The sequence below is a fragment of the Acartia tonsa genome, chromosome 5 (genome assembly GCF_053477335.1).
Source record: "Acartia tonsa isolate MP-2025a chromosome 5, ASM5347733v1, whole genome shotgun sequence".
In the NCBI taxonomy this organism is placed as follows: Eukaryota; Metazoa; Arthropoda; class Copepoda; order Calanoida; family Acartiidae; genus Acartia; species Acartia tonsa.
In genome coordinates, this window is record NC_137264.1 from 53319243 (window position 1) to 53337682 (window position 18440).

The 18440-nt window shown below is 32.9% G+C and overlaps 1 protein-coding gene across 1 annotated transcript in view; it reads left to right on the forward strand.

Annotated features, from left to right (window-relative positions):
• The first annotated feature begins 339 nt into the window (after positions 1-339).
• LOC145319833 (uncharacterized) overlaps positions 340-18440 on the forward strand; it is a 29397-nt gene continuing 11296 nt past the window's right edge. The window contains exons 1-2 of the mRNA XM_080162200.1: positions 340-685; positions 7366-7467. Of these exons, the coding sequence (XP_080018326.1) occupies positions 7367-7467 (101 nt within the window). The 5' untranslated portion in view covers positions 340-685; position 7366. The remainder of the gene's footprint in view (positions 686-7365; positions 7468-18440) is intronic.

Below are 18440 nucleotides of genomic sequence, written 5' to 3' on the forward strand. Positions count from 1 at the left end.
TCAAGAGAATTTACACAATTTGTACATTTGATCATAAATTCTCAATACCTGCCAACAATGAGCATTAAATCTTTTTTATCTAAATTGACCTATATTTTTTTTTTTTGGGGGGGGGGCTGTTTATATATTTACCTTCTTTATATAACCTAGCTTACACTACCAAGGGACTTAATATGCCTTTTTTTTTTGGGGGGGGGGGGATTTCTACTGACTTTTTATCTACACTCCCAATAAAACCAACCAACGCTATTAGAAATAGAATTGAAATATTCTATACATGTAGTGTCTATTATTACTGTTCGTACCTGCACCCAGCTCCTTACCAGTACACCCAGGAGTACAGGGTGCATCATATGGGTGTAAAGTAGCAACTTAACAAGGGGGAGTAAATGGCGAGAAAAGAGTTGTAAGGGAGGGGTTAGGTAAGAAAAACAGTGCCTAAAAAAATATCCTTTTTTGGGGTAGTGGTAGGTTTTTTGGGGTATGTTTAATATTAGGAGAAGGAATGGGCCTGAAGAAAAGGAGATTTTTGTAGGGGGCGTAAAGGGGAGGTGCTAATGACAACTATGCGCGCAAAAGACTTTACCTGTCTCATGACTGCGCGCATTATCCTGCATTCTGTTTTCAGACTCCTCTCTAGGAAGGTCAACTCTTTGTGCACAGCTACGTACTAATCAACCAACAGGTAGGATAACTTTCACAAGAGTTGGATTTTTGTTAGATTATGCTGCTACGTCAGGTGCGTGACAGTTATAAAGTTTAGGCAATGCCTTGACCTATAAATACCCATAAACAAAAGGAATTCTAGGCAAAGGCAGTAGAATCGGCGTTGCTACAAAAGACCAACTATACAAAAGACCAACGCCTACAAAAGACCAACTCTACAAAAGACAAATGCCTACAAAAGACCAACTCTACAAAAGACCAACGCCTACAAAAGACCAACAAATATATATTGTTATATAAACATAAAATTTATTAATAAAGTAATACATTATCAATCCATGGCCGCAGCGCTCGGCCCCCTGGCCTGCCTAGCCGCGGGCGCTCGGCCCCTTTGCCTATAACCTAACCTAACCTTACCTAAATATTGTAAAAAAAAATATTAAGAATTTGAAGAAAAAAATCTACCAACCACTTTTTGTAAATCCACGAAATTCTAAACTATAATTAAGTTAATGTACATTAAATATTCATACATTATTACACATAGGTTAGGTTAGGTTAGGTTATAGGCAAGGGTGCCGAGCGCCCGCGGCTAGGCAGGCCAGGGGGCCGAGCTCTGCGGCCATGACCTTCTAGCATTACGATTTTTTGTAGTCGTTGGTCTTTTGTAGAGTTGGTCTTTTGTAGGCGTTGGTCTTTTGTAGAACCGACCAGTTGGACTTTTGTAGGCGTTGGTCTTTTGTATAGTTGGTCTTTTGTAGCAACGCCGTAGAATCAAGTTGGTTGATTAAATAGACCAACATACTAACATGCAACTCATTTATTGGTCAGTTTGTTCATTTAGTAGGAGGTAAAGAGGATGGACTTTCACTTTCTTAGAAAACATGAAAATCTGTTGTAAGATCCAAGTAATGATATATCCATTGTTGAATATTAGATGTTGTCTAAATAATCCAGCATTTCATCAAAAAGGAACACAAAATTAAGACATAGTGGTTTATCTCTCCCCTTCAGGTTTTATGGTTTACTTTCATAAACGAATTTTTGCATGAAGTGGTTTTTTGAAGTCACGAATGTAAATCACGTAGATGACAACCATCTATGATACAAAGTAGAATGATGTCTGTCCGTCCGTCCGTGTGTCCGTCCGTCCCTTAAGATCTCAGTAACCACTGAACCGATTGGTCCTGAGGTGGTTTTAAGCAATTTTCTTGGGCGGTGGAACACCCCCTACCCCCCAAAAAATTGTTTTGAGGCAGTTACTTCAAAATAAATGGCAGCAAGAGAAAAAATCAATTTTCTTTCTTTAATTTACCTCTTGGGGCAATGCTAGGGGCGAAGTTGCTAGTGATAAATAATAAGATAACATCTATTTTGAGGGGGGGGGGGGTCTTGTTTATAATGAAAGGAAGGTAAAGTAAGAAAATAATATTCTCATTTTATAACAAGTACAAAAATACAACAATAAGTTCCATGAAAGAATAATCAATATTATTAACCTTTGAAATTAAAATTTAATTATATTACAACTTTTTTTCAAGAAAGAAATAAGATGTTTATATACTTCAAATGCAAGCTCAGTTATGGTAATGTTGATCAATTGATTTACACCCTCAATTATGATAAACAAAAATACTTGTATAAAAAGTTTTGATTTGCTAGTTTAAACCAAGCAATCAAGAATTCATAAAAATACCAGAAGTTTTTAATGAGAAAATGTGTTCATTAATCAGTATAATTTGCAATTTAATATCCCCTCCTATATAATTAGTACTAGCGGCTTCGCCCCTAGCTTTTAGGGGCTTTGCCCCAAGAGGTTTGACCAATCTATTTTTGTGTTATTTAAATTTAGAAAGAAAAATAAAGTAAAAATTTCTGGGGGGTTGGGTATTTTTCATTTTTGGGGGGCTTGGGTGTGTCCCACCCTCCCCGAAGAAAATAGCTTAAAACCATCACAGGACCAGTAGGTATATTCCCTGAACAGTAAAGCCCAATCGGTTCAATCGGTTACTGAGATCTTAAGCTTCAGACAGACAGACATCGTACTACTTTGTATAAGAGTACTAGCGGCTACGCCCCCTAGAAGCCTCTAAGGGCACTTATGGTGGGAGAAGGAAAAGTCAACCACGTCCCATTTTCAATTTGAGTTTTAAAGAAAAAGTAAAAAAGATAATTTTTTTTTTTTTTGGGGGGGGGTCATTTTCTATTTGAATGGTGGAGATACCCTCCCCCAAAAAAGTTTAAAACCTTCCCAGGACCTATAAGAAGCTTCACTGTAAAGGAGAACCATATCGGTTTATTTGTTAGCGAGATCTTTCACTTCACACAAAAAAGCTTATTACTTTATATTATAGGATAGTATAGCAATTAACAAGTAAATTCTAGCTTTGTCTTGAATCTTATTAAAGCCGGTAAACTAATGGAAATTTTGAAATATTTCTCTTTTTCACGCCTACAGATTGTTATTTCCAGGGCAGATGGGGACATTGGACTGGAAATTTTACTCACCCACAAAGTTTTACATACACGTGATCTAATTTGTTGGCTTAAAAACTTTAGGAACATAAAATTTTATTTGGTTGGACTGAACTTTGCCAACAATAATTTGTATATAGAGTAGGGGTAATATTGTTTATCATAGTTGGGGGTGTGCATCAGTTTATCCTTTGTTATTTTGTCTCCTAAGATCCCGGGTTATTTTGTTGATGGAGAAAAAAAAATCAGACAATGAAATTTATCTCAGATTTTTGTGAAATTCTGCCTTAGGTTTAACTATATGGGGGATAGAAGGGCTGTAGATTAAACACATAAGACATTTGATTCAGAAGATGGGATCAAAACGTCGACATGAATATAAGCAGGATTTTGAAAGGATAAGACAAGGCCGATAAATTGATGTACATCCCCAATGATGATACACAAAATTACCCCTTCTGCAGATTACAATTAGTGGTTGAAACATTTGGATACTGAACTTAAAGAACCAACCAATCATATTTTAGATTAAGTCCCCAAAGATGTTAGGCTAGTGTAAAAAAAAAGCTAATGTCCCCTCCCTCCCTGGAATATATGGCTAATTAGTAATTAAATTTTAGAATAATATAAAACTTTTGACCACTATTAACAAAGTACAAAAAGTTGATTAAGCCCATTGTAAGTTTGGCACAATGCGTTCTGTTTAATCCTTATAATAAAGTAACAGGATTTCTGTCTGTTTGTGTGTACCGAAGGAGCTCGCTAACCGCTGAACCGATCTGGCTCTCCATAACAGGGTAGCTTCTCATAGGTCTCGGGAAGGTTTATAACTAAACCCAGAACCACTTCATTATGCAATCTACATTTTCCTGGATATTTTGTCTACGGTAGTCCATAAGTGTACAGTACATTCTTTTTATTTGTTAAAGCAACACGTATGATAAAAGAAAAAGATTCTTTTTAAAGTAAAATGCTTATATTTCAATCAAAATCTATATTTTTGTAATTTTTACCGATCCACTTCATTATGCAATCAAAAGAAAATCAATGGGAAAACGTTTGTTTTGCCCTTTTCTCCACTTTTGAAAATTAATTCTGATAAAATAACAATTTTTTAAGGGATTTATGCATTAACTATTATGAAAAACAGTTTAAGGTAGATTTTAATGATTTTTCTAAATAAGAAATAATTGAAAAAAAGAAATTCTATCCTTATCACTTTAGAGGACAGCTGCCGACCCCCAGTCTTATGGATGAAGCTAATTACATGTTAAAAATAAAAATTAGCCTGAAAAGTATACAAAAATGTTTTTTGATGTGTTAAAAAAATCCATTTTAAAATCTTGATTTTGAGGATGATGGCCTTTAAGATGCTCTTACTGGTGGTGATGGTGAGCTAAATGTTATCAAAGTGCATGCCCATGAAGAAAACTTATATATTAAACTATAGTCCAATTTTTGTGATCATAGCAGCCTCCAGCCAAGCAATATTAAAAAAGAAAAAAATTGCAATTTTAATTACTAAAATTTATAAAGTAAATAATGTAGTTTTTAGATAATGGTTATATTTCATGTCGAGAGGCTCCACTGGAGGCTGCTATGACTACAAAATATGGTACATAGGTTAATAGTCAAGTTGTTGTAATGGTCATATACTTAGATAACATTTAGCTCACCTTCACCACCAGTAAGAGCATCTTAAAGGCCATCATCCTCAAAATCAAGATTTTAAAATGGATTTTTTTAACTCATCAAAAAACATTTTTGTTTACTTTTCAGGCTAATTTTTATCTTTAACATGTATTTAGCTTCATCCATAAGACTGGGGGTCAGCAGCTGTCCTCTAAAGTGATAGGGATAGAATTTCTTTTTTTCAATTATTTCTTATTTAGAAAAATCATTAAAATCTACCTAAAACTGTTTTTCATTATAATTAATGCATAAATCCCTTAAAAAATGTTATTTTATCAGAATCATTTTTTAAAAGTGGAGAAAAGTGCAAAACAAACGTGGATCGGTAAAAAATACAAAAATATAGATTTTGATTGAAATATAAGCATTTTACTTTAAAAAGAATCTTTTTCTTTTATCATACGTGTTGCTTTAACAAATAAAAAGAATGTACTGTAAAGCTGTACACTTATGGACTACCGTAGACAAAATATCCAGGAAAATGTAGATTGCATAATGAAGTGGTTCTGGGTTTATTTTGAGGGAGGATACTACACCTCTATAAATAAATTATTTCCCCCTCAAAAAAAAATAGTACCACCACCCTCCCCAGAGTAATCGCCCCTAGAAAAAAATTACCACCATCCAAAAATTTTTATTTTTTAACTGAAATTTAAATTCATAAAAATAACAATATGTTATTTTAATCTGACTATAAGTTTATCACATCTAAATTTGTAACTTTTTGTTGACATATGTTTTTGTTTTCATGTTTATTTATTGAAAATTAAAAGTTGCCTGAACAGTGGGCACTCACCAGGGCTCCCAAGGGATAAGACCACGGATTATATATACATACCCAATGATTATAAACAAAATAATAGTACTACTATTGGTTGGAAAGTTTGGACACTTCTAGTTTGGAACCAACCAATCAAAATTTAATAATTTGGGTGCCAGAGTATAATTTACAGTCCAATGTCCCCTTCTTTCCTGGAACAATGGGCACAATGAGGCCACACAGCTAGCAACAAGCAGAACAACATCCATAAGTGGTGAAGCTCAAAAATAGAAATCAAAACGTTAATGTACTTAAGCTGAAAAAGCATTGTGAATTATTATACAAAAGCGAATAGATCCAGGGAATCTACATCGTATAACAGTCATTTAAAACATTTATCCAAAAAAATAGCCTGACGTTAAGGACAGACGAACAGACTGACTGACAAGCAATTTGAGTTTATATACGGGGCAACGCCCTTTCAGGGGCGATTAGTCGTATTTTTAAATGGCTTTTGATAAGTTATTTGAGGTTATGTTAGGTCATATTGGGTTAGGTGATTGTCCCACAGGGTTAGGCAGTTGGCCCTGAAATGTTAGACCCCCCCCCGCAGGGGCTAGAAATAGGAGAAAAGCTACTGTGAAACGAAGAATCGCCCCTTAAGGACTATAAGGGACTATACCCATTAGATTTATTTCTTGTAGCAGCTGAGTTAATTTACTTTTCCCAATAATTTTTATGGACTGACGGACATACAGACAGAGGAATATTTTAGTTGAAGAGTAGCTGCACTACTACAAGAAAAGCAAAAAAACAATGTAAAACTTTGTTACAATTTAAATATGTCAATGTTTTCTTTCAACAATTCTAAATTTTCTTAAAACTAAAATTTCTGTTTCAAATTTTTGTTTTCTGTGATTTTTTCCTTCAGATTTTGATGAGCAAATGTCAAGGTGTCTGCTCCCCTTCCCCCTCCCCAGTTTTTGCCTGATTTTTTTGTCTCCTTTGCCCTTTTAGAGAAAGAAAAAAGAAAAGAATTTTTCTACCCCGATTTAACAAATTGTCATTCATCATAAAATTTATCTTTTATTTTGACAAATTTGTTTCTAAACATTTGTTAAATTTGAATTTATTTTCTTTGAATATAACAATTTTGCTAAAAGGTAGAAAGTTGATCTGAAAATACCCATAATACCCTGCATGATAGACGATATATTATTACTTGGATTTTGCACCAGATTTGCATATACTCTGACAAATTAATGCAAACAGCTGGCTAAAATTATTGTACCCCCATCCACCCCCTGTACCCCTCCTACTGTAAAAGCAAACTGAACAATAAATGAGGATCTTTTGCTTTTAAAAATTTAGTTTATTTATTTTTCTATGACTGACTTTTGTTCTTTTTCTAAAGTCATCAAAAGCAGAAGCTATCCTTATAATAAAGTAACAGGATGTCTGTTTGTTTTCTTAGGGGGGTGGGACACCTCCAAAACATTAAAAATGCCCCTCCACTCAAAAAAAATTTACAAAAAAAAATTTACAAAAAAAAATTCCACCCTCCAAAAATTGTTTTTACTTTTTCTTTAAAAATCAAAAATATGAAATTGGGTTATCAAATTCAACTCCACCCTCCTCAAGTGCCCCTAGAGGCCTCTAGGGTGCGTAGCCGCTAGTAATAAATATGTTGATAGAAGAAAAACTTTACTATAAAATTGCAGATCCTTTACAGTATATGTACATTATCTTTATTTAATGAATAAACTGTTTAGAATGGATGTTGCTAGCAAGTCTGACTTTGACTTCTTCATGGTCCGCGCCCTGGCCAACACAACTGATGACTGCTACATTGAGCTCTACAACATTCTCCTCAGGTAAGATTCTCCTCAGGAAGGATTCTCCACAGGTAGGATTCTCTCAGGTAGGATTCTCTCCGCGCCCTGGCCAACACAACTGATGACTGCTACATTGAGCTCTACAACATTCTTCTCAGGTAAGATTCTCCTCAGGTAGGATTCTCTCAGGTAGGATTCTCTCAGGTAGGATTCTCTCCGCGCTCTGGCCAACACAACTGATGACTGCTACATTGAGCTCTACAACATTCTCCTCAGGTAGGATTCTCTCAGGTAAGATTCTCCTCAGGTAGGATTCTCTCAGGTAGGATTCTCTCCGCGCCCTGGCCAACACAACTGATGACTGCTACATTGAGCTCTACAACATTCTTCTCAGGTAAGATTCTCCTCAGGTAGGATTCTCTCAGGTAGGATTCTCTCCGCGCCCTGGCCAACACAACTGATGACTGCTACATTGAGCTCTACAACATTCTCCTCAGGTAGGATTCTCTCAGGTAAGATTCTCCTCAGGTAGGATTCTCTCAGGTAGGATTCTCTCCGCGCCCTGGCCAACACAACTGATGACTGCTACATTGAGCTCTACAACATTCTCCTCAGGTAGGATTCTCTCAGGTAAGATTCTCCTCAGGTAGGATTCTCTCAGGTAGGATTCTCTCCGCGCCCTGGCCAACACAACTGATGACTGCTACATTGAGCTCTACAACATTCTCCTCAGGTAGGATTCTCTCAGGTAAGATTCTCCTCAGGTAGGATTCTCTCAGGTAGGATTCTCTCCGCGCCCTGGCCAACACAACTGATGACTGCTACATTGAGCTCTACAATATTCTCCTCAGGTAGGATTCTCTCCAAGCTGTATATAATGCCTTATAAAAAAAATGACGTTAAACAATACTAATGACCAATAATAGGCCACTACCCATACTAAATTTCCAATGGCAGGCCTGTATACAATTTAATTGACCAATGGTAGGCACTAAAACCCTTCGGTTCTCTCCAAATTTATGGATGGCCTAAATTATTAGAGTCACTGTCGTGCACAGCTATTATGCAGGGGGAGGGGGAGGGGGGTGATACCTTTAGATAGTTAAAAATATTAAAGTAGACATCGTCCTTCTATACACCACTATAAGATTATATACTTATTTTCTCGTATTCATTCGAATCCGGTGGATAGGAACCGGTTCTCATCCATACGAAAAAACTATGTCTAGCATCGTATTATATCCAGCTTTCTACGAATATAAAAATGAAGAATTAAGAGATTAAAACCAGTTTCTTTAGCCGGTGCCTCGGCACCTCGGGGCTAAAAAACTAGTTTTAATCTTATAATTGTACATTCTATATCCGCGGAAAGCCGTTTATAATACGATGCGAGAAATAACTATTCTTTCCATCAGTTCATGCCTTGGTTTAGAATATTTTTTAAAAAGTCCAAAAGGGCTGAACTAAAAACATTATTCCTAATTGTTAAAAGATTCACCTAAAAATGCCACATTTAAAGGACATTTAATTCATATAAAAAAGTCTATAAAATTTCTAATAAAGACTACATTTTTTTCCTAATATCACATCATCTCATTACAATATTGGCAATAAAAAGTTAGGATTGTAATATTCTGTTAATTTTCTTTTGCTAAAATGTACTTTTTTTTCTTTACTTATCAACACACAAATCATTCATTGTTGTTTCTGTTTCTGGTAGGGTTGGGCCGGATATCCGGTCGGATACTCAGCTATTTTCAATATCTGACCGGATATTGAAAATATCTTGATTGTAAATCAGCCGGATATCCGGTAATTTTTTGGAAATCGGGCCATATTTAATATCTTGTCGGATACCGGATATCCAGCATTAGGAATCAGCTGGATATCCGGTGTCCGAGCCAAAAAAGTATCCGGCCCAACCCTAGTTTCTGGATCCAATGCATAAACATTATGTGCATCATTTAAATTCAATAGTTACCCACAAAAATATGCCAACAATAGAAAGATAATAAAAAGAGATTGGATGAAAGATCTAAGACAAAGCACACAACTAAGAAAACAACATCCATGAAAGCGAAGCATTACAAACTAACATTAACACTTGTAGAGTGTCAAAACTGAATAAGCAGAATATGAATGAATAAATCTACACAAAATTGTAAGTAAATTGATTGCAAAACCGTTTAAATACATTATACTGTTTAAAGACATACTTACATCTTTAGGACTTTATTATATAGATGCTTTGTTTATAACATTGTACCTTGCTGTATTCAGTATTCCAAAAATCAGATAAATATGATAATTCTAACATACAAATAGTTGTTGTCAAAAAAGTAAAAAATCAGCAAATTTTAAATGGATGTACGGAATTTCTAGTAACAATTATAGAGTTGCTGCGCTTTCTAAATCGTACCTAACTAGGGATCATCATGCAAAGTTTGAAATCGATATGAATAAAAAAACATGATTTGATTAATTATATGATTTAAAAGGATTTTTTTTACAAATATAGAAAAATAAAAAAAAGATGTATAAATATAGGTAAGTATGGGTAATGTATTGCATTTTTATGTAAATATTGGCGGTGAAGGATAAAGAAAAATGTGTAAAAGAATTACCAAAAACGGAAAGAAATTTGTGAGATAAATGATCTTCTGTTGCGTAGTCTATGAACATTAAAGCAAGCATCAAAACATCAAAGCTAAAAAAAATGATCAGAAACAGATTTGGATATTTGTATTTGCGTTTCCTTGCAATTATGAGTACAAATTTACCTGTGACCTTGGGCTTGATGTGTACAATTTGGTCAAAATTATTTTATTTAAACAATTACTTTTTAAACTTTATAGAAACAATTTTTATTAATTTGTAAAAATATTTTATAAACTAATATTTTGTACGTTATCATTTGTTAAAGGTGAAATTGAAGTAAACCTATTAATTCCCCTCAGATAATATTTTTACAAAACAAATTGAAAATAGAAATTGCAAATAGAAATGAAATTTTTAATCAGACTCTTATTGAATTTTACATATTAGTAAAACACTACCTTCCTTATTTTCTAATATGTTAAATTCAATATTGATACTAGTCGCTTTAATGTGCAAAGATTATTTTTAAACATGTTGCCCCACTGTGTCCATACAAAAATAAAATTTTTAATTAGACTATTAGTAGGTCAATTGTTTTCTTATATGTAAGTGTTAAAATTCCCCTCAGATAATATTTTTACAAAACAAATTGAAAATAAAAATTGCAAATAGAAATGAAATTTTTAATCAGACTCTTATTGAATTTTACATATTAGTAAAACACTACCTTCCTTATTTTCTAATATGTTAAATTCAATATTGATACTAGTCGCTTTAATGTGCAAAGATTATTTTTAAACATGTTGCCCCACTGTGTCCATACAAAAATAAAATTTTTAATTAGACTATTAGTAGGTCAATTGTTTTCTTATATGTAAGTGTTAAAATTGGATCTTTTTATTGCTACCCATTGTGAAAATGCAAAAATGATCATTATTTAGCACCGTGCTGCCCCAGTGTGCCAATGCAAAAATGCAAAGATAAATGTTTGGTTCCATTACTCTAATATGCGTAGCTACAATTATTTAGTTTGAGAAAGACATATGATGTGTAATGTGGATGCACTTGCACATCCCATCAGGGATAGGACAATGGCCCAAAAATCAATAGTACTTTTCCTACAAAAAAAACACATGTTTTTTTAACAATTTTCCTGACAATTTCATGGCTTTGCTGCTAATACTTTTATGTTTTTCATAATACCTATGCAGCTATATTATCGACCTAAACACTCATATACAATTTACAGTTTTGTCATGGAATAGTCATTTATTATCCTTTCAGTCCTGAGAGAAAAAATATTTGCAAAACACCTTTTCTTTGAAACCTGACTTTTGCATACTCTCATAAATACAAACAACAAGTATGAAAGCATCCAAAAGCTCTACAAATACCTACAACATTCTATCTAATTGTCATAGGATTTAATAAGATGATGCTGTCATCATGCTGAAACAGCTTTATTGTTTAGATAAATCGTCACTCAAAGTTTGAAATCTATAGGGCAAATCTAAGATTATTAATTTTTCAATAACTGTTATACAAACGAAAGAACTTTAAATGTAGAAAAACTTTGCTGTTAAAAATGGACAAACACACAAACATATGCACATAGAGAAACAAAGGCAAAGAAAAAAGTAGGGATCTAAAGGGAAAAGACAATGGGCAATACATTGATGTACATTCTCAATTATTATTCACAAAACTAACCCTTCTGTAGATTATCATTAGTGGTTGAAACGTTTGGGCAATCAACTTAATAAACCAACCAAATACCAATCAATTTAAGTTCCCAAACATGTTGAGCTAACGAATAAGAAAAGGTTGTTATACAATTATTTTTGGACTAGTGAATGAAACAACCCGATTTCCCTACACTGAAAAATTAAAAAATACTCACAATGATAATTATTACTCAAAGAGCTTCAAACAAATGGATTTATAGTTTAACGCTATTCTCAAATGAACGTGAATCAATCATTCTATGTTCTGATATATGATGGGCGTCCATGGGGGGGAGGGGTGTATTTGTGGCAATATACCAAAAAATACCCCAAAAATCTATATAAACTTAGTAAAATTGTCAAAAAAAACTCGGTTTTTTCAAATCAGGTAAATAATAGCCATTTCAAGAGAGGGTAGGAGGGGGGGGGGGGGGGGGGGTAAATAGGAATTGATTTTCAAATAAAGCTTATTCAAAATGTCAAACAATATAAAGACATTTAACTTTTTTTTGTATCTCAGGGAGGGAAAGGACAATGACAATTAAATGATTCTCCAACCCCCCCCCCCCTCCCCCATATCCAATAGCTGACTGAAGCAGCATATCACTCATAGCAAATTGGGGAAGGAGATTATTTATCATCCATTGTTTTATCCCTGTATATTATGTTAAATGTCATAGGATCTACTAGGAAAATAAAGAAAAATAATAAAGGTATCCAAACGAAAGAAAATATGTATTCCTATTTTGGTCAAGCAAAGATACTCCATAATATTAGTCTGTCTGTTCTGCAGATTTTTTTCCGCAGTTTCTCTCAAAGTAACTTTTTGATCACAGAACACCAACCCCCCCCCCTTTAAGTGTCTTTATAGTTTATAAAAAAAATACTTTACTAGCGGCTACGCCCTCTAGAGGCCTCTAGGGGCATTTGAAGAGGGGAGGGAGTCGAATTTGATAACGCAATTTCTTATTTTAGATTTTAAAAGAAAAAGTAAAAAAAATATTTTGGAGAGTGGAAATTTTTTTTTGGGGGGGGGCCGTGCCCCCCTGGGCCCCTCCATCATTTTTAATTTTAGTTAAAAATACTTCACTAGCGGCGGGGGGGAATCGAATTTGATAACGCAATTTCTTTTTTTTCTATTCATTATTGATCCTCTATAACTAATAGCAACAATCCAAAAATATATATTTAAAACTGACCGTCTGCTCTCTTACCGCCCCCCCCCCCCCCCCCACCCGGCCCCTCCCTCATTTTTTGCTCTAATTAATGAGTTTGTGTATTTTTTGATAATCTTTCTAGTCTGGTGCACTTGGAAACACATAAACAAACAAACAAGAACGAATACATTTTGTAATAGCGCAGTAATCCTATTATAAAAAGTTGTAAGGTTTTTTTTATGTCTGTAGCTTAAGATTTCTGTAAATATTGAACCGATTGAGTTCTCCTTTTAAGGGTATCTCCATATATGTCCGGAGATGGTTTTTGACAATCTTAATTTTAGATTTAGGTATTGGAATGGTTTTATGCTATTTTTTCAACCTCAAAGCAAAGGGTTTACACACTAGTAAACAATAAATCAATTACTTTTACTGATAAACTATTCCATGTGGCTTTTTTGCTTAGTTAAATTGTCCGTATGTCCGACACTAAGCTATATCCACGCAACACATACCTCTATAGACAATGACATAATCTACAATTTACAATTTTGTATTTGTCTTTTTGCTGGGCAACTTAAGAACATTAATTTTCTTGTTTAAGAATAGACTCTGTAAAAAAATGAGGAAAAGTAAAAGTATCATTAGGGCAATAAATCAAAATACTAAACATGATACAAATTTACGGTGTGCCATCACTTCTGCATATTGAAACATCAGCATAGCATATTCATAGCATAGGGATAAGTCAATGGACGATATATTGATCCATATCCCCAATGACGATAAATTGGTCCATATTCCTATTGAGGATAAACAAAATTTACCCTTCTGTAGATGTAAATTAGGGATTGAAAAATTAAACTTTAGGGGCCTGAGTAATTTTCATTCCAATGTCCTCTCCCTCTATTCTAAAAGAAGACAATTTATAATACAAAAAAGTACGATGTCTGTATGTCTGTCTATCTGTCTGAAGCTTGAGATCTCAGTAACCAAAGAACCGATTGGGCTCTTCTCTTCAGGGAATATACCTACTGGTCCTGGGATGGTTTTAAGCTTTTTCATTGGGGAGCGGTACACTTTTCCTTTTTAAATCTAAATAACACAAAAATAGGTTGATGAAACCTTTTGGGGCAAAGCCCCTAGAGGCTAGGGGCGAAGCCGCTAGTATTATATAAATAAGAGAGGATTTGAATGATGAAGTAAAGCAAATAGTAGGTAGTTGTTTGTGCTGTTTTAATAGTTTACGGAAGTAATTGCACCCTTTACAACATTTACATTCTATAAATATTTTGAATTTGAAATATTGATCTAGTAATCATGTATTACTTCAAGTAGTGTTTATGCATTTCAGCAGGAAGATTATATTGTGTACGGGCCAATACAGGTGTTTGTGCGTGCGTGTGCGTACGGGACAACATAGGACAATCATTTGGCAATTGTGTAAATGATTTCAATGCTCGCTACTTATTGATATGATTGTCCTTGTTTTTATCTGATTATAATAATATTATTAATTGCTTGGATTTAGTGAAGATAATCTATATTGATTAACTCTTGAGATTTTGTTTCTAGCCTTTAAATATAGCCTAAATCCTGTCCTTATATTGTTAAACGATCATTACAGTCATTTACGAGATCTTACTATTCATGCAGACAGACAGACAAACATTATGCTTGTGCTTTAGTGTATAGAATAAGAAAAAAATCTTTGCTAATACCTCTAAGATTTGCTTTATTGTATGAAATACTCGAGTTTTAAATGATCTATGATCGTATGTCACAATTTGGGCAGATTTGAAATTTTATACTTTCATTAGCTATTCTAGAAATCATTACTGTACTTAATCATATCAGAATCATTTTAATACCTATCATAGACAGTTTTTCGCTGATAGTAAAATAAATATTATAATATTAATAGCAATGGCCCCGGCTAACAAAACTGGTATTAATTTCATGATTTTTATGTTAATATTAGGGGAAAATTTTCTGTAATACGATGCTATACATGATATTTCATTATGGCTGAAAACCGGTTCTAATCCAGCGGATATTAATATGTATCGAAGCCGTACTGGAAACGTATATTTTTAAAAAATTAAACACGCCTTTAAAGTCTAAGATACACAAATTATAAAAATGTGATTCATCACAACAGGATAACTTTGAAAGTCGTAGTTATAAACCACTAGGCGATAAATTAAAAAAAAGAAATAAAAATAATTTCAAAATTCTTAAATTACAATAAAAACAATCTTTATTCAATTAACTGTACGGAAATAACCTACAAAAAAGCTACAGTGTTTATTAGATTAAAATATTTTGATTGATATTTTCGAAAATCAGTTAAATTAAAAAAATGATTTATTAATGCATATTAAGTACAAACAAGGATGACAACATCCATAAAAGCAAGCTCTGAAACGTTAGAATAAACGGACATTAACACTTGTATAGTATCTGAACTGAAAAATCGGAACATAAATGTATAAATGTCGAATCAAAATTGTAGGTAAATTTGTTGAAAAACTGCTTAAAAACAGGATAATATTTATTGACATACTTACATTTTTGAACTTGATTATAGAGTTGCTTCGCTTATAATATTGTTCTTTGTTGTCCCAGGAATCAATATACCAAAAATCAGATCAAACGGATAATTAAAACACTTGAAAATTTGTTGCTAAAAAAGTAGAAAAATCAACATGTTTAAAATGGACATACGGACATTCTGGTAATGATTATAGAGTTGCTACGCTTTCTAAATCGTACCTAACTATTACAGGAATCGCCATGCAAAGTTTGAAATCGATAGGACAATTCTAACATGCCTAAATTGCCGAAATAAGCTATCCGTCTCGGACGGACGAACCGACCCTAATTATTGAAAAGATTTGCTTTCAAAAACTGTATACAATTTCCCATGGCAATACAATAAATAAAAAATAAGCATCTGTTATGACGTACATCACTAATATTTACATTTCAAAGGACCATCCAAGCTTTTTTTATTATTTTAATCTTAAATATAATCTGATATTGTTTTATTAATGTTTTTTTTTTGAACAGACATACTCTAATTAAATAGCGTAGCTGCGCTATTCAAAATCAGTGAGGGAGGGGACATTGGGCTGTTTATTATACAAGTCCCCAAAGTTTTATCGTTTTCTTATTCGTTGTCTTTACTTTTATTGAATGTCCAAACGTTTCAACCATTGATTGTATTCTACAGAAGGGGTAATTTTGTGTATTATCATTTGATATTTACATAAATTTATCGGCCATTAACTTATTCCTTAAAATCCGTGATTACAAATTAGTCGGTTTGCAATATTATTTAACTTATGAAATAGGAAAGGTAATAAAAAATAGATTCTCGTGTCCTGTCCCTGAATGCGAAACAAACCTCAAAATTTGAAGATCAAACGTAAGTGTTCATTGAAATTGTTTTCAAATTGTTTACACTTTTTGCACAGTTCTGTATAAAAGGACTCTCTATTTCTTTATTTTTCTGTCCTATTTATTTTAGCTATTAATTTTAAAGATGCGTTGTTTATACGTTAAATAACTTTAAAATATTTATAAAAAGATAAACCTTAATATATTTTCTTAAAATACTTTTTAAAATGCACATAAAAAATTAAGGTATAATGTCCTTTAATATGCCTTAATAAATTCTCTATCTTTGTTAATATTAACGGGAATGTGAAACATTTTTACTTTAATTAAAAGTTGACGCTTTTTTTACAGTATTGGTCAATCTGTCTATTTAAAACATGTGATTTTTTTGTCTTTTTTATATATTTTAACATATTTGTATGGTTATTCCGAGGAAGATTGGGAACAATTTTTATAATCAGAGAATCTTCATATTCTTTAATTGAATCCGTTATCTCAATAATTTTACGGCAAATTTATTTTAAAAAAGCTGGTTCTTTAGTACTTTACCTCTACATATATTTGTAAATGTTCGTTTGTCGGATATGTTATTAACTTTTTCTTGTTAATTTGTCAATTTTGATCTTAATAAGATGAATAAATAAAAGTTTTAAAAGTTTATTCTTCAAATTTACAAATTTACATGAAATGAAATAAATTCGTTATTACAAGTCATTTCAAGCTACATTAAAGATGCAAAATGTGAAATTACATTTTTTCAAAATTTACAAATTCTATTTTTACAAATTTAGTAATTTGTTAATTATCAGATTGTTTTTAGATAAATTTGTGTCCACCTCAATTACACCAAAAATTTGACCGCAGTTAGGAAAAAGAATTTATTCAAAATTGCAAAAACAAATCTCTAAACAAATAAGCAAAATTCTGTAGTAACAGGATACTTGTGTGTCTGTTTGTATTTATGCATGTTCAGTAAGATCTTTTCAGGGAAGGTCTAGGTCTAGTGCAGGTTTTAGGCTATTAGGAAGGAGTTATTTATTTTATGTTAAAAAGCAAAGCTACTCTATAATTCAATTTGTCTGTTGTCCGTCTGTTAATAAAAAATACGTGAGAAAGGTTTCGTGAATTTTCTCCAATAAATCTATTCCTGATTTTAACTAATGATCTTTAATCCTCCTTGTCCGTGTTGTTATGGCTGTTGTTATACTTGTTGATAACTTATTTAAGTTATAGATCTATTTTAAAAACAAGAAAAGTTATCCTTTTGGCAGCGCAGCAATCAGAAAAAAACTGTACTTTTTATTTGCACTGAAATATCGTAAAATTGTGATAAATTATCTATAATATACAAAGTAGAATGATGTCTGTTCGTCCGTCTGTCCATTCCTTAAGATCTCGGTAACCACTTGGATTGGATTCTACTCTTTAGGGAATATAATGGTCCTGTGGTGGTATTAGCCTTTATTCTTGGGGGGTGGGACACCCCCAACCCCCACAAAAACAAAAAAATCACCCCCTCCAATTTTTTGCATATGATTTGCAAGAGGCTTGGGACGAAGCCGCTAGTGTCATTTAAAATACATGTAAGGTTTAAACAATAATGAATGTAACACTTATTACATCCCTAATTGCAAGATTATTTTTAACCAAGACTGCGTAAATAATTACGTACGTTTAAAGTACATTTAAGGTTTATTGTACTATTATATTCCTAATTGCAAGATTATTTTTAACCAAGACTGCGTAAATAATTACGTACGTATAATAGTTATAGATAAGCTTTGCTTCCTAAAATCAATTTTACCATAAAATCTAATTTCGTTCCATTTTCGTTGAAATGTGCAAAAATTACGCGCTTCTGCAAATTTAGAAATAGAATTGAATTTTACAAAAATAGGCGAGAACGGATTTAAATAGTATCAGATTGTAGACATTTTTTTGTAGCACAGCTACGCTATAGCAACTAGGGTATGTCCGTCACTACGACAATCCACCACTACGTCAGATGAGTTATGTTTACAGATCCGGTGAAATTTGTAATTTTATGTCTTAAGCATTTTTATCGTTATTATACCTAAATTTCTTTTATAGGTTTAGTAATAACTTTTTATACGGTGATTTTGAAATTCTG